We start from the raw sequence: 27,801 nt of genomic DNA, 5'->3' as shown, positions 1-27,801 counted from the left end.
CACAGACAAACACACAGTTGGATGAATGAATATGTGATCCTTACTTATGGCCAGAACAATTAGGCAGCAGAAGTCTCTCTCTAATCATCTGCTCATGCCTGGGGACTCAGGTAAGGACAAGGCATCCATCCACTTTTACTTCTCTTTAATCCCCTGCTCATGTCTGGGCACCCCAGTGCTGACACAGCATTCACCTATACCTAATTCTCCTCAAATGTATGCGCATGCCTGGGGAGTTCAATGCTGACGAGGCATCCTTTGATTTCAGCCCTGATTGGTGATGTGAGGTGAGAGAGAAGAGAAGAAAGAAACACATAGCAGGTCACTCTGAATATACAATCACAGCTCTTAATGAGTCATCACTTTGCTCATGACTTGGATCCATGTTAATCTATGCAAATATCCTGCTGAAACAACACTTCATCCATTCATCAATCACAGTTTGACTGCACACACTGTTGCCACAGCTTGAAGCCTCCTTGTATTATGTACTGCATGAAAATAAGGTATACGGCCTGTTAACAGTATCAATAGTTTGAGAGGTGATAACTTAACTTTTAAAAACAAGATACAGTACAGGGAGAACATATCTTTTTTGTGAGCCTGCTGTCCAGCAGAAGAGCAAGACCTGCGTACATGGAGTGTTCTCATGTAGACAAAGCCCAAAGCTCCAGCATTCAGGAATGTGCTTATTTCACATGGGAGAAAGAAGTGTGAATGAGATACTCACTGATGCGCTCAGGATCCCTTCTCCTCCTCCTTCCTCCTCTGTGATTGTGAAATGTATAAAATGCCAGAAACAGTTTCATAGGTTTTTCTAGTACCAAGCCTCCAATCTCCCTCCATCTCAACTCCTCATATCCTGCAAGGGAAACATATGCTTTTTATAATAACTGTGACCTTCACAGCACACAAACAAGGTACAAATGTTAGATGCCTAACATCTAAAACATTCACAAACAAATCAATTTTGTTCACCCTCCTCTCTTCAGTTCACCAAAATGAAGTGAACTTCTTGCCGAGGGCAGACACAGCTGTGTAAAAGAGATAGAGGAGATGGGGAGAGGGGGAAATACACAAAGAGAGAGAGAATGAATGGAAATACACTTCATATTGTAGGCATCTATGGTAGTACGCATACAGTACTATATTGTAGAAGGTGTGAAAATCAAATAAAGCTTCATGCATTCATTCACTAAGCATAGACCATCAACTGAGACTGAGGATACAAAGACTGAGGACACAGTTAATTTCAAGTTATTACATACTACAAGTGTATTAAATAACGTACATACTGCAGACTGTAAAAAAAGTGGGTATGTATATAGTGGAACCTCTTGTGAACTCTTTCCCTATGCCATGCTCTTGACCTTACCATCTCCCAGCTTCCCTGCCTGCTCGGCCGCCCCTCCCTGCAGGATATTGCCAAGAATGTTGTTCCCCTCAACAGGTGGCTGGCCTGCTGCAGCGCTGCCAATCCCTCCAGGCCTACTACCTATCCCTCCAGGGGCTGCTTTGGAGCCTGCCAGGGAGGAACAACAGCGCTGTCAGTGCTGTCATTGTGTTTGTGTATGAGAACTTGCACTCATGCAGTGTGTGACTGTGAGGGAGGTGTTAGTCTTACCGATGCCGGTTAGGGGGGGCGTGGCTGTTTTGGGAGGCTGTGCTGCTGCTGTTGCTGTTGCTGTTGCTGTTGCTGTTGCTGTTGCTGCAGGTTTCATCCCCACAGCTGCTGCTGCAGGTGCAACATCAATTTTCGGCTGTCATTAAAAGAGAGAGAGACATATCAGAGATGCAATTCATTTAATTTCACTATTCTCTTTAGTAGTATATTTCTGTATCGATAGGTAAAATATACATACTGTAAATGTCACATTTTCATATGACATTCAGTCCTAATTTGTATGGATCATTGACTGAGGAAAGTATGAGTTATAGCCTCTGAAATTATTTGAAACTGTCTCAGGTGTACTCACCACTGTGGTTGGTGGCTGGCCTGCTGTAGGCCCTGCTCCTGGCTGGCGTCCCTGTGCCAGGGTCTGGCCAGATTTAGCCTGCTGCTGGGACGCTGCTGGTCCAGCCCCTACTCCAGCTCCCGGTCCAGCCACTGGTCCTGCAGTGGGTCCTGCAGTGGGTCCTGCCCCCATGGTGGCAGGTTGAGCCCCTCCAGTGGTGGTCTGAGGTGGCTGGCTCTGCTGCAGTGGCTGCTGCTGCTGTTGGGTACGCTGCTGCTGCTGCTGCTGATGCTGCTGCTGGCCAATCTGCTGGGCCTGCTGGCCTCCTTCTGGCTGCTGAGAGCCAGGCTGCCTCCCTGACTGAGGCTGCCCGCTGGAGCGCTGCTGTCCACCTGGACCCTGAGCCTGCTGCTGTTGCTTTGGCCCTACAGAGGGGTCCTGCCTCCTGGAGGATGAGCCTGGCTGCCTCTGTCCCCTTCCCCCATTACCATGATGGTGGCTTGTGGCTGGGTCCCGGGAGTATTCCCCAGAGTCCCGGTGGCTTCCCTGGGAGGAGCGGGGGTCTGAGCCCCCTCTCTTCTGTGCAGAGGAGGAGCCACGGCCGTCGGCGCGGATCGATGGGTCTTTGGGGTGTGTCCTCGAAGAGCGAGTAGACCTGGATTCCTCAGAGGAGTGGCGCGATGAGGAATGCCTCCCCGAGCTGCTGCCATGGTGACGGTGCTCCCGGGATGTGGTGGATGAGGGGTGTTGGGATTGGTTGTATTCATCCTGGGGCCAGAGGTCTTCATCTGGGGGCTCGTCATAGTCATGATAGGTGTGCTTCACGTTGCCACGCCTACCTGTAGAGGCATGACCTCTACCTCCATGGTGTCTGGAGCGATCAGAGCGTGCCTCCCGTGGTTTCTCAAACCAGTCTGTCTCTTCCTGACCCAAATGATAGGCTTTTGGAGAACCAAAACAAAGATTATCAATCAGTTGCTTCAGTTTTTGTGATGCGTGGAGAGGAGAGACATGCAGACTGAAGCCATGCAACAGCTCCAAAAAATATGCAGACTGTCTCTTTCAGAGAGTCAGACAAAACAGAGCACAATTTTGTTGTGAAATCACAAGACATCGCACCACAAATAAAAAACTGCAGCATGCAAAAAAAAGAAAAAGAAAAAATAGGCATATACGGTTTCATGCATTGGGCACAACATGTTTTTTCAACAGTCAGAACAAAAGGAGCCATCATGCTGCTCTCAAGACTCAACACTTGACATGCAGTCACTTTTCAGCAAACAGAGGAGGGAGGAGCTTATGGTCAGGCAGTGATTGGCATTCAGCACCAGTTACCTTCGCTGTCAGATACAGCAGCGTGCATGTCATCTACAAGGTAAGGGTCATCTGGCTTGTAGACGTGGCTCCTGGGCAGGTCCTTCATGTGGTGGTCCTGTACGTCTGGCAGGGAGTGGCTGGAACCGTACTGGTTCCTCACATCATTGGGATCTGGCACCCCAGAACCTCGTCCAATCCCCACAGGCTTACCTACAGGGCTGAGTGGGCTCTCCTCCTCTGAGTTCTGGGTGCGCATGGAGGGCCGTCCGCTGCGGCTTTGGCTGCCTCTCTGGGACCTCTCCATGGCATCCCTCTCATAGGACTTGCTCCTGTAACCTGTCGCATCTCTGGAGGAGATCTTGTCCATACCATAGCCTGTGGACCTGGATCTCCCAGAGCCATACATACGATCCTCCTCCTCCAAAGCCTCTCGGCTGGACGTGCCATAGTACTTCTGCTGATCATAGACGTTCTTCTTCAGCCCATATGTGATGTCATCTTGGAGTTTTTTGGACCTGGACACGACCGTGCAGCTTCCCCCAGTTGATGTTGTCATGGTGTAGGAGGCCAGGTCAGACTCCACATCCCGTGCCTCCTCGATGGGGGAGAACTTTGATATCTTCTGTTCCATACCTTGTTTCCTATGTTTACTGCGTTTGGAGGAAACCACGGCAGGGGCCAGGTTCTTAGATGTGTGTTTCTGGGTCCCAGAGCTGGGGCGTGTTGTAGGGTGTTTATAATCATCATAGTAATAGGAAGAGCCCCCACTCACTGTGGTGTTGGTCCGGCTGTCCACGGCACCCTGCTGATGGTAGCCTGTGGTTCCTGTAGGCCTACCATACTGGTCCACAGGCTCATCCTCTGGCCTGCCATAGGCACTCCCGTGTGCAGGGCCATTCTCACTACCATAGCGTCCACCTACAGGATGCCCCAGAGTGTCAGTGGGTGGGCATGTGTTCTCTTTTGTCAGCTCACTGATGTCATCGATCATAACATAATTCCTGGGGATATTCTGCTCTAGATTTGAAGTGTAGAGACCATCTGCAGTATAGGCAGAAGTGGGGCTGTCTACTGAGTGAGTCAGGCCTGGCTCAGGGGAGCGATATTGCCCATAGGTGTTGGGCATAGTATTGGAGGCGTAGACAGAGCCAAAGCCTGTGTCTGTAGCTGACGTGGCTACTGAGACGGCAGGATTGCTGATGACCTCGTAGTTAGTGGGCAGCTTTTGTTCCAAATCAGCCAATGACGTCTGCCGTGGCCTTTGGTGGACAGTGAGGATCTCTGCCTGGGGCTGGAAAGACAGGCTCTGGCCAGGCTGGTAGGAGCCCTGCACTGGGTAGGGCAGGTTTTGGCCTGGGATATGTGGAGTAGGTGGTTGGAAACCCTGGTGACCGTGCTGCTGCATGCCTAGGTCTGTCGGGTAGGAGGACTGACCATAGCCATGAGAGGTGAAGGCTCCCTGGGTCTGGTATCCAGGGCCTTGTGGGGGGTGGGGCTGGAAGGTGCCTGGCTGGGGCTGGGATGCTGTTGGGTACTGAGGGGGTTGGAAACCTATCTGTTGGTAAGCAGCGGTTGGTTGCTGTGTGGGTGTCGGCTGGCTTTGAGGGTACTGATAGGACATGTACGAGGATGTGGAGGGATACTGGGAGGCTGCATTGAGGTCATTGGTGAACTGGCTCAGCGGTGCTGTGCTGGGCCTAGTCAACAGACCATTACCATCAAAAGCCCCTGTTGCTGCTGCCATCCTCAGATTATTGAGCTCGCTGTCTGACATATAGTCCCGAGGGTCACCCATGCAGCGCATGTAGGCCAGTTCCCTCCTTTCTCTCTCCTTCACCAGTGTCTCCTTACGCTGGTGGATGCCCAGCTCCAGGTAACGCAGCTTAGCATCAATCTCCTTCTCCTCCTCCTCCAATTCGGCCTGCTGCTTACGGAGCTTGGTGGACTCCTGCTCTACGGCCTTCAACTCATTGAGCAGGCCTGCCTTGGTGACTCCCTGGGCAGGCCTGGGCAGGACCCTCTGGGGCATCCCTGGGGAGCTGTACATCTGGGACATCGCTGGGGTGACGATGGGGAGTGGGCTCTCCTCTGGAGGGGGGCTTGGGAGGGTCCTCTTAACCTTTCTCATCAGAGAGTTCTGCTGCTGCTGCAGGGTGGCCATCTGGAGGAGAGGGAAGTCAGGAAGCAGAAAAAAACAATGAGCCAACACTGAGCTATAAACAGAAAGCCTTTATGTAAATCAGACTAATTGCATTAGGTGCTTATAGTACAACGATTTAAGCTCCCTATTCTCTTTATATTGATAATTGCTGTACAGCTTTTGTGACCTTATTTCAGAAGCTTATGTCAGAAATAAAATCACTTTTTTAGAGTAAGGGAGTTTAGCATTAATTTTCAAAGTAAAATGTTCTATTTAATACATTTTAGTCAATTTGAAAAACACTTTGATAAAGAATAATGAGCTAAATTATATTCAAGAGCATGTCTCTTCAAAACACAATGGAAGATGAGTGCTAGAGTACAATGACTTCAGATCATGACAAACTATCTCCACATGAACAAGAATAGATAACTAGGAGGCAGTTAGAAGACTCCAATCATAACATATTCATCCCACTTTTTCCAATTGCGAAAAACTAATAACATGCATCAATCTCAAACATCAATGGCCACAGTGAAATTGCAAATTATTGTAACAGAAAATAACATTGAAATGTGGCTAGCTTGCTACTTACAATTTAGGAGTTGTGTAGACCCAAGGTGAATTTAATGAGTATCCGTGAAAGAGACATATTTTCAATGTTGATGTATAGCCGCACAAACAAAGCAAGAACTATCAAAAAATGATCTTAGAATTTCCGTGTGTGGCTGTTCCGTGGACAGCCTTTGCACTGAGTGCAGACAAATTCGAATTTACTTTGACCAGCTGCTTACAAGCCGGAAGACAGCAGGACTGTACCAGGATGCCTCCACATTGTGTGTCCCCCTGGCATCTCTGAGGGCTTTGCCAGATATAGAAGGGAAAGCATGACAGAGAACAAGCGAAGTAGGGTGGGAGGGGGAAAGAGAAACAGAGACAGAGAGAAAGAGGGAGAGACCGAGTATATAACAGGAGAGCGAAGGAGAGAGGGAAATGGGTAAGAACAGAAGTAGAAGTGAAAGAGAGAAGGCTACAGTTTAGAGAAAGAGAGGGGATGGAGGAGATGGAAGCTTGCTTGGTGCCTGGCATGGACAGCTGCTCTCCTGAGAACATTCTGTCACGTCCTTTGATGCCAAACCCTGTGTGATGCATCTGTGCTCTCACGAAAGACTCTCTTTTCAGTACATTCAGTGTGCTGTCATTTACTCTCTCTGCTGTCTTACATTTTTTCAAGCACAAATGTATGCATTTTCATATTATAAGCCTCAACCCCAAAATAATAGAATATATTAGACTAATCATTCCCATTAATTGGGGAGTAAGGCTTTTGTGTAGAGTCTACCCTGTACACAAAAGATAGCTGGGGACATCGACTCACATTGACATTAGACTATCTTTGAGGTCTGACAAACTGACAACATTTTGGAGAGTACTTTGAAGTTGCCACTATACCAGTGTAGTTATGCCGTGATCACTCTAGTAACAACCTTGTATTAACATGATGTTATAGTATTGCATGGTATATGGAGTTGAACATTTTGTGTTGTTAGTAGAAAAAGGAACAGTCCTTATTGGATTTTTGTAGAAACATAAACCACTCAACTCCATTACTTTGCAATTATTGTTATATAGTACATTAGCGGTGTAATTGCAGAGTTATTGAGCTAAGTGGTTTGTGTTATTACAGTACACATGTGTAATAAGAACTGTTCAACTGTATACAGTATACCATGCAAGGACATAATTACTGTGTAACATCATGTCAATACAATTTTGTTACTACAACTTAATGATAAGTGTTCTCATGATCTCATGGTGAAAGTTGTCACAGTAATAATGTTCACCGATAACATACCTGACTGTTGGAGAGAGCCTGCTGATGATATGGGGAGAACCTGTTCTTGGCGGGGTCTTCTGATGTAGGGCTGAGGGGCTTGGGGTCTGACATGGAGCGCTGCACACTCTTTATGGGCCTTGGGAGGGTCTGGTGACGTTGAGGGGACTCTGCAGTGAAGGCTTTCTGTTGAGGCGTGACATGCGCCTTGTTGAGTTTCTCTTGGGAGGCGAATGTTGTTTCCAACATACGATGAGGAGACAGAGGAGAAACAGGAGAGTACAGCACCTGGGGAGACTTCGGAGGCTGGCGAGATGGAGACTCATTCTGTTGCTGGCCTTGCTGTTGGTAGCCAATATCCAGAGGGTCTGGTTTCCTCCTCTCAAACTTAGCCACTCCTTGGAGTCGTGGTGAGGCTGGATCAGATGGACTAGAGCCCACAAGCTGCAAACTGGTGGAGTAGGGACTAATGGTGGTGGGTACACTAAGCTGAGGGGCCACCACCCCCTGAGACTGTGCCTCTGGCTCTGTCTGGCAGGCCAGGCTCTCTCCTTTCTGGGTCCTTTCAGGGGCAGAGATGTAGTGTAGCAGCTCAACCTTGGATGTCTCAGCCATAGTGATGTGGATTGCAGGTGAAACCCTGCCCAACTGATCTGACTCAGTCTGGCATGAGGAGTCATTGGTGGTCTGAATGGCTATACTTGAGGAAGACACTTTAGTTGAACCCTCAGATTTGTTATCTGCACTGGAGTCTGAGTGTTTGGAGAATCGTGATCGTCTACGCCTCACTGGCTGCTCCCATTCTGCCTGGTCCTCATCATCAGTCTGAACACTACAGTCAGCAATACGTCTGGTTCTTCTGCGCCTATTCATGAACCTGTCCTCACCTTCCTCATCATCCGTCTGCACACTGCTATCTGCAATCCTCTTCACTGTCTCATCCTCTGAACCATCCCTCAGACGAGGCATTGAGTTCTGCTTTTTCATGGCCCTGGATTCTGCTTGTTCGTCACTGTTCTTTAAAGACATCTCAGAGGCAGAGCTAGGTATAGGCCTTGAGGCCACTACAGCCTGGACCACCTGCCCATCCATGTGGGGTTGCCAGAATTGAACACTCTGGCCATCTTGTTGGATCACCCTACCACTCTGACCACAGATGATGAAACCTTGGGCGGGTCCTCCCCCTACCACAACCCCTTGCATGGCACTCTGTGCAGTTGTGGCTGCAGCCACTGCTGCTGCTGATGCGGCGGCTGCCTCTGCTGCTGCGGCTGCTGCTACTGCCTCCACTGCTGCAGTCTTCTGCCTCTTCTGCTCCTCCAACTGTTGCTGGAGCTGCTGCTGCAGAGACTGGATCTGGTCGAGCTGCATCCTCTGCTGGGCTAGCTGTTCTCTCTGCATGACTAGTTGGGTCTCCCTCTCTGACTGCTGCTGATGCAATACTTGCTGTTTGATGGTTTGCAGTTCCTGGATCTCACGCTGCACTAGCAGTTGCTCTTTCTCCCTATGCCGCTGGAGCTCTATGCGATCTCTCTCTAGCTCCTCGTGTAAGCGCAGCTGTCGTAGCTTCTCCAACTCTACGCGTTCTCGCTCCAGCTGCAACATCTGCTCCTGCTGCTGTCTCAAACGCTCCTCTTCCTTTTCCTTCTCTGGGTCAATGGGAGCAGCAATGGCAGTGCTGGCTGCTGCTATAGGTGCAACCTGGGGAGTGATCTGTAGCTGAGTCTGTGGCTGCACTAATGCCTGTGGCTGCGGTTGAGTTATAGGTTGCATTTGAGACTGGGGTTGGGTTTGAGTCAGGGATAAAGCTTGAGTTTGTGTTTGTTGGATTTGAGTTTGCAATTGTTGCTGCATTTGGGACTGCATTTGGGTTTGCATCTGCTGGGATATTTGAGGTTGAATTTGAGGTTGGGTCTGAGGGTGTGATATAACATTCTGTACTGTGATTTGAGATTGGGGTGTCTGTTGGTTTGCAGGGACTACTGCTGTCTGACTTGGCATTGCAGTAGTGTGTACACTAGCCATTGGTACACTTTGTGCACCCAAATATGTAACAGGCTGGGCCGGTGGAAATGTTGCAGCCGTATGCACAGTGATGGTTGCTGAAGGCTTCCCAAGGTAGACAGGAGTTTCCTGGGTGGGGTTGCTTGTGGCAGGTACACCTCCAGGGGCTGATGTAGGGAACTGGTTGGGAGGGGGGTAACGGTAAGGTCCCTGTGTGGATAGAGGCATCCTTGGGTTCACATGAGGCAACCTGGTGAGACTAGCCAGTGGTACAGCGGTCACACTTGCAGGGTAAGGTCGGAATATTCCTCTTGGCATGGGTGGCAGAACAGAGGCAGGCTGGGTGGTAATAGGCAAGGTAGAGGCTATTGGGGTATTAATGGTGGAGTATGTCATGCCGTCAGCTCCTCTCATAGCAGAGGGATATAAGGCCCGTATGCTTGCTTGTCTAGCATTTATCAAATGAGTAAGAGCTTGGCCATGTGCAGTGGGCCTCCCATCAGGGCCATACAGTAGGTTGGCTCTGATTGATGCTAAGCTTTGCTGTAGGTTAGGCCTTCCTGCAGGCCCTGATCCTCTTCCAGCACCATACTGCATCAGTTCTGGGTTGTTTCCATACCGGTTCCCAAACTGGTCCATAGAGCTAAGAGCTGCACACATTCTGCTGATTTCCCTGGCAGTGGTGGCACTGTACTGTGCTAGATTTGAGTCCTGTAATACTGCAGGACCATAGCCATAGTCTTGATTTATGTTGGACATGGAGCCATACCGTCGCAGGGGTAAAGGAGGACCTGCAATGTCTCCTTGGTGACGCAAGTCTGTGTAGGATCCATACTGCGCACCCATGCCAAGATATCCTCCCTCATAAGCCTGATTCACGGTGCTCAGATCCACTGCTAAGTCCCCTGGGTCATTCCTCTGATAGTACTGAAGCCCGGCAGTAGATAGGTTGTTGTCAGACATAGAAGGTTGAAGCCTTCCTGAAGGTGGTATAGGGTATGGTTTGCGTTGCCCTGTTACTACTTGTGTGCCTGCTGACTGGTATCCATCTTTTACAGGTTGTTGTTGCTGTTTTCCTGCACCGTAATGTGGGGCAGGGGGTGGCCGGGCAACTTGGGAAGGTTCAGAGGTGGGGGTTTTATCTGGTGTCACTGTTGTGGGCGTCTGACTAAAGGGCCCTGAGCAGCTACCACCAAAGGGCAGTTTGTAAACAACGTCACAACAAGCCACTTGGTTCTCTGGTTTTATCTGTCCAGTGAGATCCAAGACCTGGGGAGGTGGAGGAGGGGGCTCCTCTCTTTTCACCAGCTGAGACACTGTGGCCCCTTGTGTTGTGTTGCTGTCATCCAGTTGAACCATCATGACATGGGGCTTGCCTGTGGACAGGTTCATCACTGTGGGCTTGTTCTTCAACTCTAAGGCGACCCCACCATAGATGTCATGTGAAGTGTTTGAGGGAGGAGCCCCAGCTGGTGGTTGTGGTGGGAGGGGAGATACTCTAGGAATGGCACTGACACTGACGACAGGCTGGGTACTGCCACTGCTTGTCTGGCTCACTATAAGGTCTTTTTTTAACAACAGTGGCTGGACTTGCATTGGCTGGACTTGGTTAGCTAAGTTGTAGCGAGCAAATGAGGACTGTTGGTGCTGCTGAAGCTGCTGTTCGAGGAGCTGTTGTTGCTGTAGAAGCTTCTGCTGCTGCATTTGTAGCTGATGCTGTTGGATACCAAGGTCCTCCAAACAGGCATCAATTTTAGGAATGGATGGGTCTGTAATTGTTGGCTTAGTCTGAGTTAAACATACTGCTGATCCAACGCCTTGCCCAAGATCCATACGGTTCTGTAATGGATCTCCATACACTATTGGCTGCTTCGGTTGTGACATAAACATGGAGGCTGCCACTGTGACACTCACTGTTGTTGGAGTTGAGGCTGCCATGTGAGGCTGCTCTTGTGCATTCAGGTTCATAATAAGTGGCTGTACAGCTGTGTGACGACTGGAGGTTTGTTCCGAACCAAGGGAGTACCTCCTTGAATCAGACGCCAGAGATGTTAGATCCATCCCCTGATCTGTCATGATAATTGGGGCAGGCTTCATTGGTGCCCTCAGGTCTACCACATTACCACTTGGGTGCATTTGGCCCTGCTCTACAACCCTAGAGGTGCCTGGAACGTTGGAGATTCTACATAGAGAGATATTTTCCATCGATAATGACCCACGACTGTATGTGGTTGCAGTGGTCACTGTGCTCATATCAATATGAACCCTCTCTGCTGTTTGGGCCCTCTGTAAGCCATGTTGAGGGGATTGGTGTGATGGGTGTATTTGTGGGGATGTTGGGGAGCTCGTTGAGGGAATCTGGGAGTGATACATGGACTGACGGCCAACCTGTGTTGGTGAGGACAGAGGAGAGGTGGAGGAGTTTACTGTTAGAGGCTTGGCAGGACTGGTGGTTTCAGAACCTAGAGTTATCACCATCACTGGTGAATCTTGAGAGGACTGTTGTCTTGCAAGGCGTGGTGACACTGCTCTTTGAGGTGTCTGGGCTCCATGTGGTGGCACTGGAGAGGTGGGGCCACCAGTGCCTGCCTGAGAAGGCACTGGCTTGCCCATCCCACCAGTGGGGCGAGGGGATGGAGAATGAGTGGGACTGTGTGTGGGAGAGACAGAGGGGGAGAGTGGAGGGCTGGGTCCTTTGAAATAAGAGAACACTTTGGATGTGAGGGATGATGCTCCCGGGTCAGAAGGTGGAGTCTGTGCTGGCCCCTGAGGCCCTGTCCTTCCAGCCGCTGCATTTCCTGGCTGCCGTGCACATGCTTGGGATTGAGTCGTAGCAGACTGACCTTGGGTAGGGGCAACAGTTGGGACACCATCCCTGCTATACACTCCATATGATGCTATAGTTGTGGCTACTGCAGGGGGAATGACACCCCCTATTTTGGCAGTCTGTGTCCTCATTCTGTCTTGTGTTTCTTTTGATAAATGCTGTGTTACACGGATTCCTGGGACTCGTGGGTCACTCCCAGATGAAGAGAATGAAACAGGTGCAGAGATCTGTGTGGGGCTGGAGCCAGGGGTTAAAACAGTTCCAGTGTCTAGATGTTGTTTACTACCAGGCTGAGGTGCCCCTGCTTGTTGTCTTTGCTGATTGTTTATTGGTTGGGCTTGCCTCCCTGGCTGTGTCTGCTGCTGCTTCTGCATCATCTCTGCTTTCCTCATCATTTCCTCATAGACTTCCTCTGCACTTTTCAGTGTCTTGTCTGATGGTGAGGTGGCTGTAGGTTTTTCTGTGGGGGAGTATAAAGACATGAAAGTGGGTAGGTTGTATTCACTCCCTGATTTGTACAGCTTTGAGCCCATCACTTCAAACCCCTCTGCTTCTGAGTCCATGGAAGGGGAGTATTCTGAGCAGGAAGATCTATGGAGTTCCTCCATCTCAGCTGCCTGTCTCAGCTCCTCGGTTGGGGATGCATCCTCGATGGGAGAGAGGTTGCTGGGGGGAGTCTTGGATCTCTCTCTGCGTCTCTGTGCCCGTAGCTCCTCTTTGTCCCTCTTTGTTTTCCTGGCTGTGCTACGAATCCTCTGCTGCTCCAGATCTCTCATTTTCTCCTGCTCTCTCAGTAGCTCCTCCTCCTCCCTCAGTTCATCCTCCTCAGACGAGTCCTCGATAGTCGGCAGTAGAGGGCCATGGGACCGGTGCCGAGCCTTTCTCTGCTGCTTAGCCTCCTCCAATCTCTGTCTGCGGCTGGGGCTGCTGTCACTATCATCCTCCATGGAGGACACAGAGGTGGGGGATGTGCCAGAAGTGTAGCTGGGAGTGGTGGCAGGGAGGGTGGATGAATACTCCCCCCTTGACCGCTCTTCTGGTGATCCAGTCAGGCTCTCCATCTCCAGCTCTGGCTCTCTGAGGTCATGCTCTGTGCTGATTTCCATGTCTCGGTTGTAGCTGTTGGTGTTGTTCAGTTCAATGGTCTTAAACCGTCGTAGGCCACCTTGCGAAGCCATCATACCTTCATCATCCTCCCCTGTTTTGTATGCACCATCAGTCCCCTTGCTATCCTCCTCAAAGCTACTGGAATGGTGAGTGAGGCGCCGTTTCTCTTTCCCCAAATCCCCACTGTGCTTGTGCCCCTTTTTTGTTTTCTGATACCCATACTCTTCTTCCTCCTCTAGCTCATCCTCGTCAGCGCTCATCTCCATGATCTGCCTCCTCATAAACTCCTCATCTGTTAACTCTTTATGAGACTTCTTCTGCCTGGGTGGTAGGGGAGAGAGACCACTTTCACTGCTGTCCTCCACATAGTCATGCCGTAGCTTGCAGCTTTGATCATCCGACGACTCATCTCTTGCTGCTTCCTCATCAGAGTTATACTCCCGTTCCTGGCCGATGGACAGTGAATGAGGCCTCTGCTTCTTGTCGTCAACATCCCTGGCGTCACGGTGTTGTCTCCCCCGCCCATGATCTGAGGTTGTCTTGGACTCTAACAGGGGCCGCATGGAGCTCTCCAGCTTGGTGATCTCTGAGGGGCTGGGGGGGCCTCTTTCACTCAGCTTGAGCTCCTCCTCCCGGATCTGGCCAGTGATCTCGCCTTGTGAGCTGGAGATCCCGTCTGAGGAGTAGCCTGTGTCACTTAAGCTCTGTGTGCTGGACTTGTTTGAATCCTGAGGAAAGAGAGAAGAGAGAGAGGGGTCAGACACCGTTAACATCAGTCTTTGGGCCCTGAATTAATTAATGGCAAAGTCTATTACAGGCATCAGTGCATCCTTTCTATCCCATCATTTTACCAAACTCATCAGCAGTGTCACTTTTATGAGCATTTGTTTCACAGATGAGAGGGGTTGGAATTAAAGCACTGGAGCTTACACAGATGAGATACAGCTATATTACTATTCTAGCAAGACATTAGAGAATAATTACATTGCAAGGAATTCAGTCAATATGAAAGCACAGGCAACTATAATAGATAATGTAAAGTGCATAAAGATGACGAAATAAAAGGTTGAGATGAAAAGAGCCAAAGAATAAATAAAAAAACAATAAATCAACTATAAAAAACATAAACAAAAAACATGTTATTTAGGTTACAGTACATGCTGAATTAATTAATCTTCAATGTATTCTCCGCCAGTTGAAGAATAATGGTAATGAATGAACAAGGTGATGAGGATAATAGTAATAAACTGAATTACATGTAAAACAATGTATTACATCATGTTGATATTGCAGATCATTATGATTATGTTGCAAGTATTAAGCTGCCATATTAAAGATAATACATGATGTTATAACATAAACAAAATACACTGAAGCTGATGCATGGTACACCGCTGATGCATTTATGAAAATGATGATGCTGATGCCAAAGATGATGATACAGACAGAGATGATGGTGATGATGACAATGATAGATTATTATACAGATGAAGTGACAGTGGTGGTGATGATGATGATGTTGGTGATGATGATGATACTGATGATGACTGATAACAGATGATGGTGATGATCACAATGATAGATTATCATACAGATAAGACAGATGACTGTGATGAAGATGATGATGATGATGATGATGATGATGATTAAGGCGGTGGTGGTGATGATGATGATGATGATGATGATGATGATGATGATTAAGGCAGTGGTGATGGTGATGGCGATGATTATGGAAATCATAGATTATCATACAGATGAAGAATGATGACAATGATGATGATAATGATGATGACTGATAACCGATGATGGTGATGATCACAATGATAGATTATCATACAGATAAGACAGATGACTGTGATGAAGATGATGATGATGATGATGATGATTAAGGCGGTGGTGATGATGATGATGATGATGATGATGATGATTAAGGCAGTGGTGATGGTGATGATGATGGCAATGATTATGGAAATCACAGATTATCATACAGATGAAGAATGATGACAATGATGATGATAATGATGATGACTGATAACAGATATTAAAATGAAGCTAAAATAATATTTGTGGTAAATTAAGAAGAAACGGAGGTGAAGACGTGGAAGTTGCAGGTAGCTCACGTCATGGTGTCTTGACTTCTGTGAGTCTTCAGTTTTCTTCAGGTCTTTTGAAGTGGTGATAGCTTCAGGCCCTCCCTTCTTGGGTGAGGCTTTGACTTCTACTTCCTTTTGAGATTTGGGTGTGACTTTAGTCTTCTCTTGGCCCTGCTGTTGTTTACGGGTCTGGTTGTTAGCCATGGGAACACTCTGGGTGGGTTTAGGCTGAGTGGGTGTTGCCTTGGCAGAGGTGGGTGCTGCCTTAGCAGAGGATGGTTGGGTAGGGCCCCTGGTCTGGGTAGGGCCCTTGGCCTGGGGGGGGGCCTTGGCCTGGTTAGGGCCCTTGGTCTGGGCTGGGCCCTTGTTCTGAGGGGAAGGCTTGGTCTGAGGGGAAGGCTTGGTCTGGGAGGAGGACTGCGTAGGGCCCTTGGACTGGGGGGAGGGCTGGTTAGGGCCTTTGGTCTGGGGGGAGGGCTTGATCTGTGGGGAGGGCTGGGTAGAGCCCTTGGTCTGGTTAGTAGGATGGGCTGGGTTCCGACTCTGGGGGGTAGGCTTGGTCTGAGGGGAGGGCTGGGTAGGGCCTTTGCTTTGGGCGGAGGGCTGGGTAGGGCCCTTGGTGTGGGGAGAGGGCTGGGTAGGGCCCTTGGTTTGGGGGGTGGGGCCTGCCTGTTTAACAGGGGAGAAAGGGCCACTTACTTGGGCACCCGGTGGTTTCTGTTGTGGTTGTGGACCTGTGGGTTTAAGCCCTGTTTGCTGAGGCTGTTGTTGATTGGCTGGAGCTGGGTGCCGTGGGGATCCCACTGGCTGAGGAACAGGAGGTGGAGCATCTCCAAGGCTCCCAGACAACGCTCTCTGGGTCTGGCAGTTCAGGCAGAGCCATTCTTTCTTCTGAAAAACACAAACAATACAAAAACAGACCTCAGAAAATTGCTTTGCACACAATGAACACAAAAATACTTCTGTAAGCTAAAGATGATCGAGATGCAGAAAATAACATAATCAAAAAACAGAAGCTTCAACAGTCTCTCATAAGAAAACATCATAAATACAATTAGAAACAAAATAAAATTATGTGGAGACAAGATTATGAGGAGATTTAACAAGCTAAAGAGTAAGCTGAGTAATGGCAGATCAAGACAGACAAGAATAGCTGCCTACCCTGCAGTCACAGCACTTACAAATGACACGTCTTCGTAAATAGAATATACTGCAAAAGCATGTTCTGTACCATCATAAATCAGCCACTTTACATATGGGAGAAGATTTAGACTGCTAATTCACCCTTGGTTAAATACCAGTCCCACTGTTTTGTCGTTTGTAATACAAAAATGATGTGTGCAAGCTGAAATGTAAAGTATACAGGGGCCCCAGCAGTGGCAGCAAGCCAAAAGGGAGAAGGCTTTTAACAGGGAGTCTGCTGACACTGTACAGAGGGGACTTGTTTAACATTGACCTTTATGTTGATATTAACACAGGAGAGTCAACACATACTGTATAGAGAACGATCCGTTAAAGCGAAGTGCTAAAAAGGAATAAGAGGTGGGTAGCATATACAAATAAAATCATCTTTGGGTATTTGTAATACTTAAAATAAGTGCCATAAGTAACAACAGCCTAATGATAAGATAAATTAAAATAAACCTTTTCAGTTTGTGAAGAACTGCTATCAAAACAGACAGCCCATGGATGAAGTATGAGTCCAAAATATGTTCCTTTTTTTTGGGAAAATCAGTGTCCCATTAAAATGAGTGTCCCATTTGATATCATTTATGTATTTAGGCACCTATTCATCAGTTCCTGGGGCTCCAATCACTAAAACCTTTGGTTGTAGTACATTTGAAAGCCTGTCCAAATAAAGCCACTCATCTTCATGAGAAAACATAATCATCTGACAAGGTTAAGCACTTTAAAACACAAAGTATGTGTATGAATGTGTATGAAAAGTATGTGTATGAATACAAATCAGCAAAAGTGTTATTAGTGAGACATAGAGCCCCACTGCAATTACAGAAGCAACTGCTAAGACTGAATCAAACCTTCACTGAGGCGATAAGACTCATCAACAAGAGATAGACAAAGGCTCTTTCTTGCCCCTTACATTTATGCTCCCCAACGTGACATCTTTGGAGGTAGTGATCATGATGGCTGAGAATAAGGCGAAAAACCCATCAAAGAGAGGATGTGTGCAGAAACAGATTAAATTTCAGATCAATGGAGCTAATCGATGAGACGGATCAATGGAAAACAATGGTTCTATTACTGGTTATGAAAACTGCAAAGAAAGATGGTGGCCCCATATTTGTAGGCTATTACTCCGTTTTTATGATTATCATCTGTGCCCTGGGCATGGAGAAAAGGTGTTGTCTACTACTGTCACAGCTTCACACACTAAACAAAACCCATAATAAATAACCTCATAAACACCTCTATTGTTGATTACCATCTGTCCCATAAATCATAGCCTTTACTGTTGTGATGCTTTATTTAACCTCAAAGGAGAAAATGCAGACTCTGGCAACAGACTACAAAACAGTCTCAGAGCAAGCTAATAAACAGAAATACAATGCAGGTGTTAAATGGTCCGATCGTAGAGGACACTCCTGCTGCACTCTATTTGGCTATATTTCAGACAAGATTTCAAGGAACATTACACTCTTGCACACTCGTATGAAAAGTATCTGTTGCCAATTATCATACAGTACCTATTTAAAATAGCCTACCTTCACTTCTTGGTCATATTCCAAGAGTTGAGTAGTTACATCAGGAGTAACAATACCTTGAATATGTCTACAACTCAAAATAAGTGACAAAAACTCACTCCTCAAAATGCAATGTACAGAGAGGGATGTATGTAGAGGGATATAATAAATAAAATAGATTATAAAAGAGAGACAGTTCCACATTCAGAGAAATCATTTAGTCACTTTGTCTCTGTGTCTGGGGCCCAGATGAGCATCTTGACAGTGTGATAGGATGTTAATCTGGATGTTAATCTGCTGGCCCTGGAGACTAGTGTTGACAGACATCCCTCCAGTGATAAGACCAGGGAGTGCCAGTCCCTCTGTCCTCAGTCCCTCTCCCCTATCATCTAGTGTAAGTGCATCGGTTCATGTATTTGAGTCCATATGGGTGCGTAAATGTTAATGTATATGAGGGTATGATTGCTTTTTACATGTGTGAGTGTGTGTGTGTGTGTGTGTGTGCGCGCACGTGTTTGTGTGTGTGTGTGTGTGTGTGTATGTGTGTGTGTGCTTATGTGTGTGTGTGTGTGTGTGTGTGTCTGTGTGTATACATGTTTGTGTTTCTCCAGTTTCGCTCATTAGTAAGCCTGTGTCTCTTCAGGGTACTGCTCTGGTTATGTTACGTCAGGTGGGGAAAAAATCACGGGAACCTGAGCACAACACACCACTCTGCCACACATCTGGCAGGTCCTCCAAACACACAAACACACACACACACACGCACACGCACACGCACACGCACACACACACACACACACACAAGCCAATATCACCACACGCCTGGTGAAACAACAAAACATAGTCAACCATTAAATAATGATTACAACAGCCACCTAACAACCCCAACAAATAATGTTTTTCTAAAAATGGATCTGAACTTAAAATTGATTTACAACTGTTTTCATTTATTCTATTTAGCAGTGTGTTTCTGACAAACATCATTTGCATATTTCTCATTTTACAGGTGAGTTGATGAGGCTGTTCTAAATCAATATCATCAACTATTCATGTAACTCTGCACTGAGTGATCAATGCAAGAACCACTTTATACTGTACAAGGTAATAACCTGAATGGTTATGGTACAGTCACACAGCATCGTTTCCATGTGGCCTTATAATAACTCAATTAGAGACTGTGTGCAACATGACTAATGAATTACGCAGATAGCTACCTCATTTAGACATGACATCATTTAGAACCATTAGAGATAGGAAAATAAGCAGTTTATCAGCAACATGCTGGAGCCACCTACCATGTGGCTAACATCTGATCTTGTTCTCAGCTTAGTATAGTCATCGATTATCCAGTAATTGGAAGCCTCAGTGACCAGGGAGTCACTGAGTAAAAAGAGAGTTTCACAGAGTTTTTGATCTAAGTTGGCAGTTGGAAATGTATTTTTCTCTAGCAGGGAAGGAGATAAAAACATTTTGTCAAATGTTTGGCAAGGAAAAAAAGGAGATTGTACTTTTCAAGGACGCTGCAAACTTTTTCTACACGCAGCTCTTGTGACATTGAAGGCAATGTTTTGTGAATATATTTACAAGTACAACCATAACCACAAAGCCTGACCAAAGAACAAACCCAAGTACCATGAGCAAACATAATCAAACACTTAACAATTAACAAGGACAAATATGGGGGTTATACTGTGAGTGAATACAGTATCTCTGTGTTATATAAGCAGTGAGTCCCCATACAGTACCATTTTCTGCAAGCAAGATAAAGCCTTGTTAATTCTGCCCAAATCCGCCAGAACTTTGTTGGCTGTTCAAGCAAGACCGGGGAGTGTGGAGGGAGTCATTGGCATGCCAAACAGACACACTTGCTTTGTTTTTATCTCCCTCAAGTACTCTACTGAAGAGCTAAATATAAACAGGTGCAGGGCTCTCAGAACTAACCATCTGTGCAGTTTTCTTTTACGTGTAAAATCTAAATGAGATGGAATATAGAGTGTGCATGTGTTTATGGGTTTTTGTGTGTGTGTGTGTGTGTGTGTGTGTGTGTGTGTGTGTGTGTGCGCGTGAATGTGTGCGCGTGAATGTGTGTGTGGGTGGGTGGGTGTGTGTGTGTGTGTGTGTGAGAGAGAGAGAGAGAGAGCGAGAGAGAGAGAGGGGGGGGGGGGGAAATAAGGCAAGGAAAAGAGATAAACAATAGATTACACAATATACAAATACAGTACACACTGAGGAATCCATACATATTGTAGAAACCCATACATGCATATTCCGACTGTTGACATTCTCTCACTGGGAACTAATCTGTCAGCTGAAAAGCCTCGCATCCATCAACTCTACCAGTGACCATGAGCTTAGTGTTGGCTTCCACCAAAACAGCAGGAAGTCAATTTAGTCTTTGGGGTTTGTGGGGTGCTTTCATAAAGAAGATACTCATGTAAAATGCTAATATCAGATGCTAATAAGCTTTTTTTGTTTAACAGAGTAGCTCTCTTCCTGTCACATTTGTGCTGCCAAACCCCCCTCTATGCTCCTGAATCAGCGTAATGTCACTGCGTTGGAGAAAGGGAGAAAGGAACATGGCCAAACCGGAGAACTGGGAACGGAGAATTATTCATGGAGAGTGCTTTGGCTTTTACAGCAGCGCGTAGTGTAGGCTACATTCTCAGTCTCACCCACACGGTGCAGAGAAAATGGGAGCCATTTCAGAAATTGAGCCTGTGGGCTTCTGAGACAGACCTTTATGGACTCTGAGAATGGTTCCCCCAGAGCAGAACAAACAGATTATTACTGCCCACTGTGACCCTCCCTCTCACTCCCACTGCCATCACAGGGACAGCTTGCACAAGGCCTGTAGCTGCCTGTTCACACCCATTCACATATCTGCAAAAAACAGAGGGACAGGGAGATAAAGAGATTTCTAAGCAGGAGAGAGATTATCATTATGAAACAAGAGCTATAGCAGTACAACCAAAAGAATAGGTCAGTGGTTAACTGCTCCCATAGGGTGAGATGCTACGCTGCTAAAGAAAGCTTTGTCAGTGAATAATGGCCTTCGTTTATGGTTCCCAGAAAACCAAGACACACACTCATGGGAGTTTGGATCAGGTCTGTAATGCCTGGACTAAAAACCACAGGCAAATAATTAGCAATACTTCTCACCTATTTATTCAAGCATCCAAAATACTAATCAGCTCACCAAAAAGAGTTTGACTAGTTCTAAGACTCCCAAACAAGGGAACTGTGGAAATCAATGAACAGCTCACGTTGTCAGTGTGCGTGCGTGCGTGCATGTGTGCGTGCCTGTGCGCTTGCATGCGTGTTTGTGTGTGTGGTACGTTCGTGTGGACATGGTGGGCTCAGCTTGTTAGTAAGATCATCTTGTTAGTGAGTTGTTAACCTCATTACACAGCAGGGTTTGCAGCACAGGTCAGCTCATTATAAAGCAATAAGGCCTCACAATAAACACAAGACATGTAGTTTCCCTGGCTCTGAAAAATACTCATACTGTGCTGAAGCTGTGTGGCTGTGACTAAAACCTATGAAACTACAGAGTGATTGCCTATGAGATGTGGATTTACACCAGCCAGAGAGTTACCTTGACATCCTGCTTCAGTGGGCAGATCTAAACCTGTGACCTCTGACCCTGGCTATGAGGCCGATGTCAGTGGATTTACACCAGCCAGAGAGTTATCTTGACATCCTGCTTCAGTGGTCAGATCTAAACCTGTCTAAACATGTCTGCCCTGCCGTGAGGACAGCTCGGGTGTGTCCTCTGGGGGCTTGGTTATCCGAGGTGAGGAGCAGGACAAGAGAAATCAAGGACAGGGACTAGATAGAGGATTATAGGCAGCACACTGTAAAACTGGGTCTGGATACAGGCAGTATGGTTAGAACTCACAGTGATCACACCTTATAATAAGGAAAGTTGGCCATAAATGCTGATCCTAAATGATTAATCATTGGGCCAACTTCATTCCTCATGAGTAAAATAGTTTGTTATTTTTCAGAGAGTAAGTGAATGCTAGTGAGAGAACTAGTAAAAAATGGGGAGAGTGATGAGGGAGAGGGTTGTGCAGGTTTCTGTGTGGATGGTGGGTGGGTGGGTGGGTGGGTGTGTTCCCACATGAGAGGCGAGAGTGTATGACAGCTGTTGTGGAGGCTGTGAGCCACAGCAGGATGGTAGTGGCCCTTCAGTTTAGCCAGGAGTAGAGACCCCAGAACCGGAAGAGCTGCCCTTTCCCTGCCAAAATAATCAGGGATTGAACACCGCACGTTATCACAAGGAAAAAGGTCAAATGGATTGATCTCACTCACACACTCACAGAGAAATCTGCTGAGTCACTGGATCACTGAGTCCTGGTCCTTCCCACTGTCTTTTGACTGTGTGTGCATGTCTGTCTGTCTGTCTGTCTGTCTGTATACATAGTTATGTATGTGTATTTGTATTTGTCTTAGTCCGTGGGTGAGTGTTCCTGACCTTCTTCTCTGCTCTGTCACACAGCTATTTCCTGGAAGGGCTGGAGAATTGTGTGGATGAGACTGGCCCAACAGACTGGCCCAACTCTTCGTCAAACATGTGTGTCAGTGTGTGAGTCAGTGTTTGAGTCAGTGTTTGAGTCAGTGTGCGTGCGTGCGTGCGTGCGTGCGTGCGTGCGTGCGTGCGTGCGTGCATGCGAGAGAGAGAGAGAGAGAGAGAGAGAGAGAGAGAGGAAGACAGAGAGTTAATAATTAACACTGAGCTACTGTATAGCCAAAGAAATGGCAGTTGAAAAATGTCACAGAAACAAGGCAGGATCTAGAGTGTCTTATACATGGAAAGAGTGTGTGTGGGGGCATGGCCCTTATGCCAATCAAACATAAAGAGGAAATGGGAAAGTAGGACCCTTGTGTCAGTAACAAAATGAGAAATGATGAGTGTGTGAAGCATTAATACATCAGTGATACACTAGGGGAGGAGCTTTAACAATGGTCACCTATGGAGGGAGCCAGAGAGAACACAATCTCATCTGAATCACAGGAGGAAGGAGTCACACTGGAATATACACACCCATTCACGCACACAAAAACATGAACGCACAGAAATAGACAAGCAGGCATACAGAGAAGCACACAGAAACTGATAACCACCACACACACACACTCACGCTCACGCAAGCACACACACTCGCACACACACACACACACACACACACACACACACACACATACACACACACACACACACACACACACACACACACAGAGGCATATAACTACAATGGCACACACACAATAGATTTATATAAAATATAACATACTACTGGGACAGAATCAGACATTCACAGACCTGCTGTCAGTCATATGTCATATGTCTGACATACAGTATCTGCCCGTCAGTTCACAGTAGGACTCTCTCTCCCACATGGTTTCTCTACTGGGCATTACACCACAAGCTGTGAGCATGAAATGTCAGCCGTCATTAAATGCCACAACACACCCCAGTGAGCAAGAATATTTCAGGTGCTCATTATGGATACATGTATCACCTTTCTCTTAAATCCTTCTGGCCCATTACATTGCTTCATACTACCTTTCTGTCTTTCTCACTCAAGCACTAGCTTTAATGAGACAGTTAACTTTCATTTTTGTTTTTCATTCACTGTCGTCTTTAAAGAGATGCCCTGTCCTAACCTTCACTGTGATAACAAACAACTGAGATGGAGATGATGATTAATAAACACCAAAAATAAAGATTATAATGAATACACCAAGTTGTGGGTCACACAGTACCTAATAAGCCACCACACTAAAGAAGGAGGTGATAATTAATGACTAAAGAGTGAAGGTCAAAGTCTCAGAGGGTCAGTGTAAATTATTAATGGCGGCGTGCAGGGGGGCCCCTGTGCCAGCCAGGTGAGACAGAGGTGAGTAGGGAAATGTGTCACGCACACAGGAACCAAAGAAGGAGCCTGCCACTAGACAGCAAGAGGCTAATGCTGTTAATACTGTTATATAGTATATATATATATAGTCAAAACTGATCTCTTAAGGTAAATATAATTGCCGTATTCTCCAAATAGAAGAGAATGTCTACTCTACACTTCAGTATGTGTGTGTATGCACGCGCACAGGTGTTCCAGCCACCTGCCACGCCCTGTCGTGCCACGTTGTGCTATGCCCTGTGCTAGCAGTGACGGGTCAGCCCGAGTCAGCAGGTATGTGGGTCAATCCCCTGGGACTCCTTCAATGGAGTCACGTGATCAGGGCTGCGGATTAAAGAGGAAATGAAGGATCATCCACTGAGCCAACAGGACTGAGCCACAGCTACTGCCAGTCATAGATATACAACCTATAGAATTGATACAACTATCATTTCATATGCACACAGCGTGGTCAGACCAATACTGGCATCACAAATGATTTGGATAAATTGAGGGCCTAGAATTCAATTTGACCTTTCCGACTGATCAACAAACATATGACCTTCGATTTTACTGGTGATTTCAGCTCTGTGTGCTTTGTTTCTTTGCTGCCAGTGGACAGGATCAGCCCATTCCAGTCTGAGAGTTCAGAGAGGGTGGAATCCCAACTCGAGTTCTGAGCGTGTCAATCACGCAAATTTCCCATTGACATAAATGCAAGATTTACACAAATGTCGGATTTACGTGCACGGATCTCAGGTTAGGATTCCACCCAGAGAACACTACTTTATCACAAACCACACCGATAGTTTTAGATGACTTTCAAATAGGAAACTACAAACCACTGTTCAACATTTTACTGACGTTGTTCTGATCACCAAACCTCAAGACGAACTCCAGTTCTAAATAGAAACTTTCTAGTGTCTAATATGTCACAACACTCCTCTGGCTCATTCTGTACAATTTCAAGCTCCAATGCCCTCCCCGGCACCATGCTATCGAGAGCCTCAAGATGCTATCTGATATTTCATTCTGTAACAAAAAACGTACCCTGTTCCAACCATCACCCACAAACTTAGACTATATTTTCAATGATGTAGTGTCATAGTGGTTGAAGAAACGTTAACATTGATATATATATATACACTCACCGGCCACTCCCTGGTACACCTGTTCAACTGCTCGTTAACGCAACTGCTCGTTAACGCAAATATCTAATCAGCCACTCACATGGCAACAACTCAATGCATTTAGGCATGTAGACATGGTCAAGACAACCTGCTGAAGTTCAAACCGAGCATCAGAATGGGGAAGAAAGGTGATTTAAGTGACTTTGAACGTGGCATGCTTGTTGGTGCCAGACGGGCTGGTCTGAGTATTTAAGAAACTGCTGATCTACTGGGATTTTCACACACAACCATCTCTAGGGTTTACAGAGAATGGTCCGAAAAAGAGAAAATATCCAGTGAGCGGCAGTTCTCTGGGCGAAAATGCCAGACTGGTTCGAGATGATAGAAAGGCAACAGTAACTCAAATAACCACTCGTTACAACCAAGGTATGCAGAAGACCATCTCTGAATGCACAACACGTCGAACCTTGAAGCAGATGGGCTACAGCAGCAGAAGACCACACCGGATGCCACTCCTGTTAGCTAAGAACAGGAAACTGAGGCTACAATAGAAGATTGGAAAAATGTTGCTTGGTCTGATGAGTCTCGATTTCTGCTGCGACATTCAGATGGTAGGGTCAGAATTTGGCGTAAACAACATGAAAGCATGGATCCATCCTGCCTTGTATCAACGGTTCAGGCTGGTGGCGGTGGTACACTTTGGGCCCCTTAGTACCAATTGAGCATCGTTTAAATGCCACAGCCTACCTGAGTATTGTTTCTGACCATGTCCATCCCTTTATGACCACAGTGTACCCATCTTCTGATGGCTACTTCCAGCAAGATAACGTGCCATGTCACAAAGCTCAAATCATCTCAAATTGGTTTTTTGAACATGACAATGGGTTCACTGTACTCCAATGGCCTCCACAGTCACTAGATCTCAATCCAATAGAGCACCTTTGGGATGTGGTGGAACGGCACTTTTTGGCACTAACTGCAGTTCTCCCCATGGCCACATGGTATAGCCAGCTTCAAAATCTCTTGGCAGAATTGCTCCCCTGGCCGTTAACCCTATCCATTACCGAAACGCAGCATGCGTAATGTCTACAAACAACTCAATTACCCAGGTATTTGAGGTAGGGGATTACTTGTCAGAGAATGTGATAGTAGTCCCTGTCTCTGCAGGTGGGAAAGCTCAGTAATCAAAATGATGGATGAAATAGAGGAGGGATGTTACTATGTTAACAGGAACGTTTAGCATTCCAAGCATAGACATCAATATATAGTAGCCTACACATAATTGATTCCAACCCTGGACAGATCACAATAGTGAGACTTTTACAAAAAAAACAGAGGAACTGGAAGTATTCTAAATCCCTTTGAGGTACTGTAACAATCTGACATGGGATAGTTCTCATTGTAGAAACCCTCATACCTGTGCAATAACACACAATCTGCAAACATAGAGGAAGCATAAACACACACACACACACACACACACACACACGCACACACACACACACACACACACACACACACACACACACATAGATACAACAAAACATTCAGACAATTTCGTCATGCAGGAGCGCTTACACTTAGACACACAGAGAGTGTTGCTGCAGGACAACATTCTGTCATCTGACATTAAGAGTGTCTCTGTAGAAAGTCCCTCCTGGGGAAGGGTAGTGGAGGGTCTGGTATTGTTTTCAACACTTTATTTACCTCTTCTGTCTGTCTGTGTGTGCCTCACTACTGACAGCATATGGTCTGTCACATTCAGGACAGACACACAGCAGATGGTGTCCATACTGACAACAGCGTTTTGCTACTACCAAGAAAACTGTCTGTGAAATGAAAATACAGATATCAAAGAAAGATATCAAAGGAGTAAGGAAGGGAGGGGTACACGGTTGTTTGTTTCTCTGTACTGAGTGTTCCAAGAATTTGAACACGAATATTATTTCTCCTCGCTCTCTCTATTGTCCTTCTCTCATTAACAAACACAGACACACAGACAGACATAGAAACACTAATATACCAGTCAGCGACTGCCAAGATTCAACATTTTATTTGTTCTTTTGTTTTTTAGTATTCATGTCAATCTGTCAAGTCTGTTAATTAATCCAGAGTATATTCAGGATGAATTACAGTGTTTCTTCCCTTCAGCCAGAGTGGCAGTGAGCATAGGCTTCAGAGACACATAGGTCAGCACAGATTAGAAATGGGGACATCTGCTTCTCTGGACAAGTCTACAGACAAACAACAAGAAAGATAGAGTGCCTTTCCACCTTTTTCACCTTTCTGTCCTCCCCATCAGTCTCCTGCTCTCCTGCTGTCTTTTTTTCCACTTGGGCAAACCTTCAATCAGCACATGGGCCAAAGGAACTCTTTTCAATGTTAGCAAGAGTGCTGGCTAGTGGGAATGAGAACAATTTATGCTGGCAAATCAGATTGACTGTGATTTACACTAGCCAATCAGAATGGAGTGTGATTAAACACCGACAGAGGCCAGGAACTTCTCAGCAGAGCATCAATCCATCAATCCATCAATCTCTACAGTGAGAGAGAAATAGAGAGAGAGAGAGAGAGAAAGAGAGAGGGAGAGAGAGAGAGAGTTTTCAGCACAGGGCGGATGTTACCAGAATGAGGTGATGTCATTGTCATTCACTCCACAATGACGTGGCAAACTTGAGCATTACCAGAATCTGGTGAAATCAGAGAGTGTATGAGTAAGCCAACAAGATTTATTAATCTGATTAAACATTAACAGTCTTTTGGTCAGTTTCATCTAAGTAAAACACATGAGG

At 46.5% G+C, this 27,801-nt stretch overlaps 1 protein-coding gene across 1 annotated transcript in view; it reads right to left on the bottom strand.

Annotated features, from left to right (window-relative positions):
- Positions 1-993: 993 nt before the first annotated feature.
- The window catches only part of bsnb (bassoon (presynaptic cytomatrix protein) b), a gene marked incomplete at both ends in the record, with an annotated part of 49,825 nt that continues 23,017 nt past the window's right edge, over positions 994-27,801 (bottom strand). The window contains 8 exons of the mRNA XM_083667640.1: positions 994-1,034; positions 1,376-1,522; positions 1,625-1,678; positions 1,973-2,896; positions 3,291-5,433; positions 7,268-12,037; positions 12,164-13,912; positions 15,305-16,168. Coding sequence (XP_083523766.1) covers positions 994-1,034; positions 1,376-1,522; positions 1,625-1,678; positions 1,973-2,896; positions 3,291-5,433; positions 7,268-12,037; positions 12,164-13,912; positions 15,305-16,168 — 10,692 coding nt within the window. The remainder of the gene's footprint in view (positions 1,035-1,375; positions 1,523-1,624; positions 1,679-1,972; positions 2,897-3,290; positions 5,434-7,267; positions 12,038-12,163; positions 13,913-15,304; positions 16,169-27,801) is intronic.

The sequence above is a fragment of the Argentina silus genome (genome assembly GCF_951799395.1).
Source record: "Argentina silus genome assembly, chromosome: 4".
In the NCBI taxonomy this organism is placed as follows: Eukaryota; Metazoa; Chordata; class Actinopteri; order Argentiniformes; family Argentinidae; genus Argentina; species Argentina silus.
Note: the sequence above shows the minus strand (reverse complement) of the source record. Positions and strands in the feature narration are given on the sequence as shown.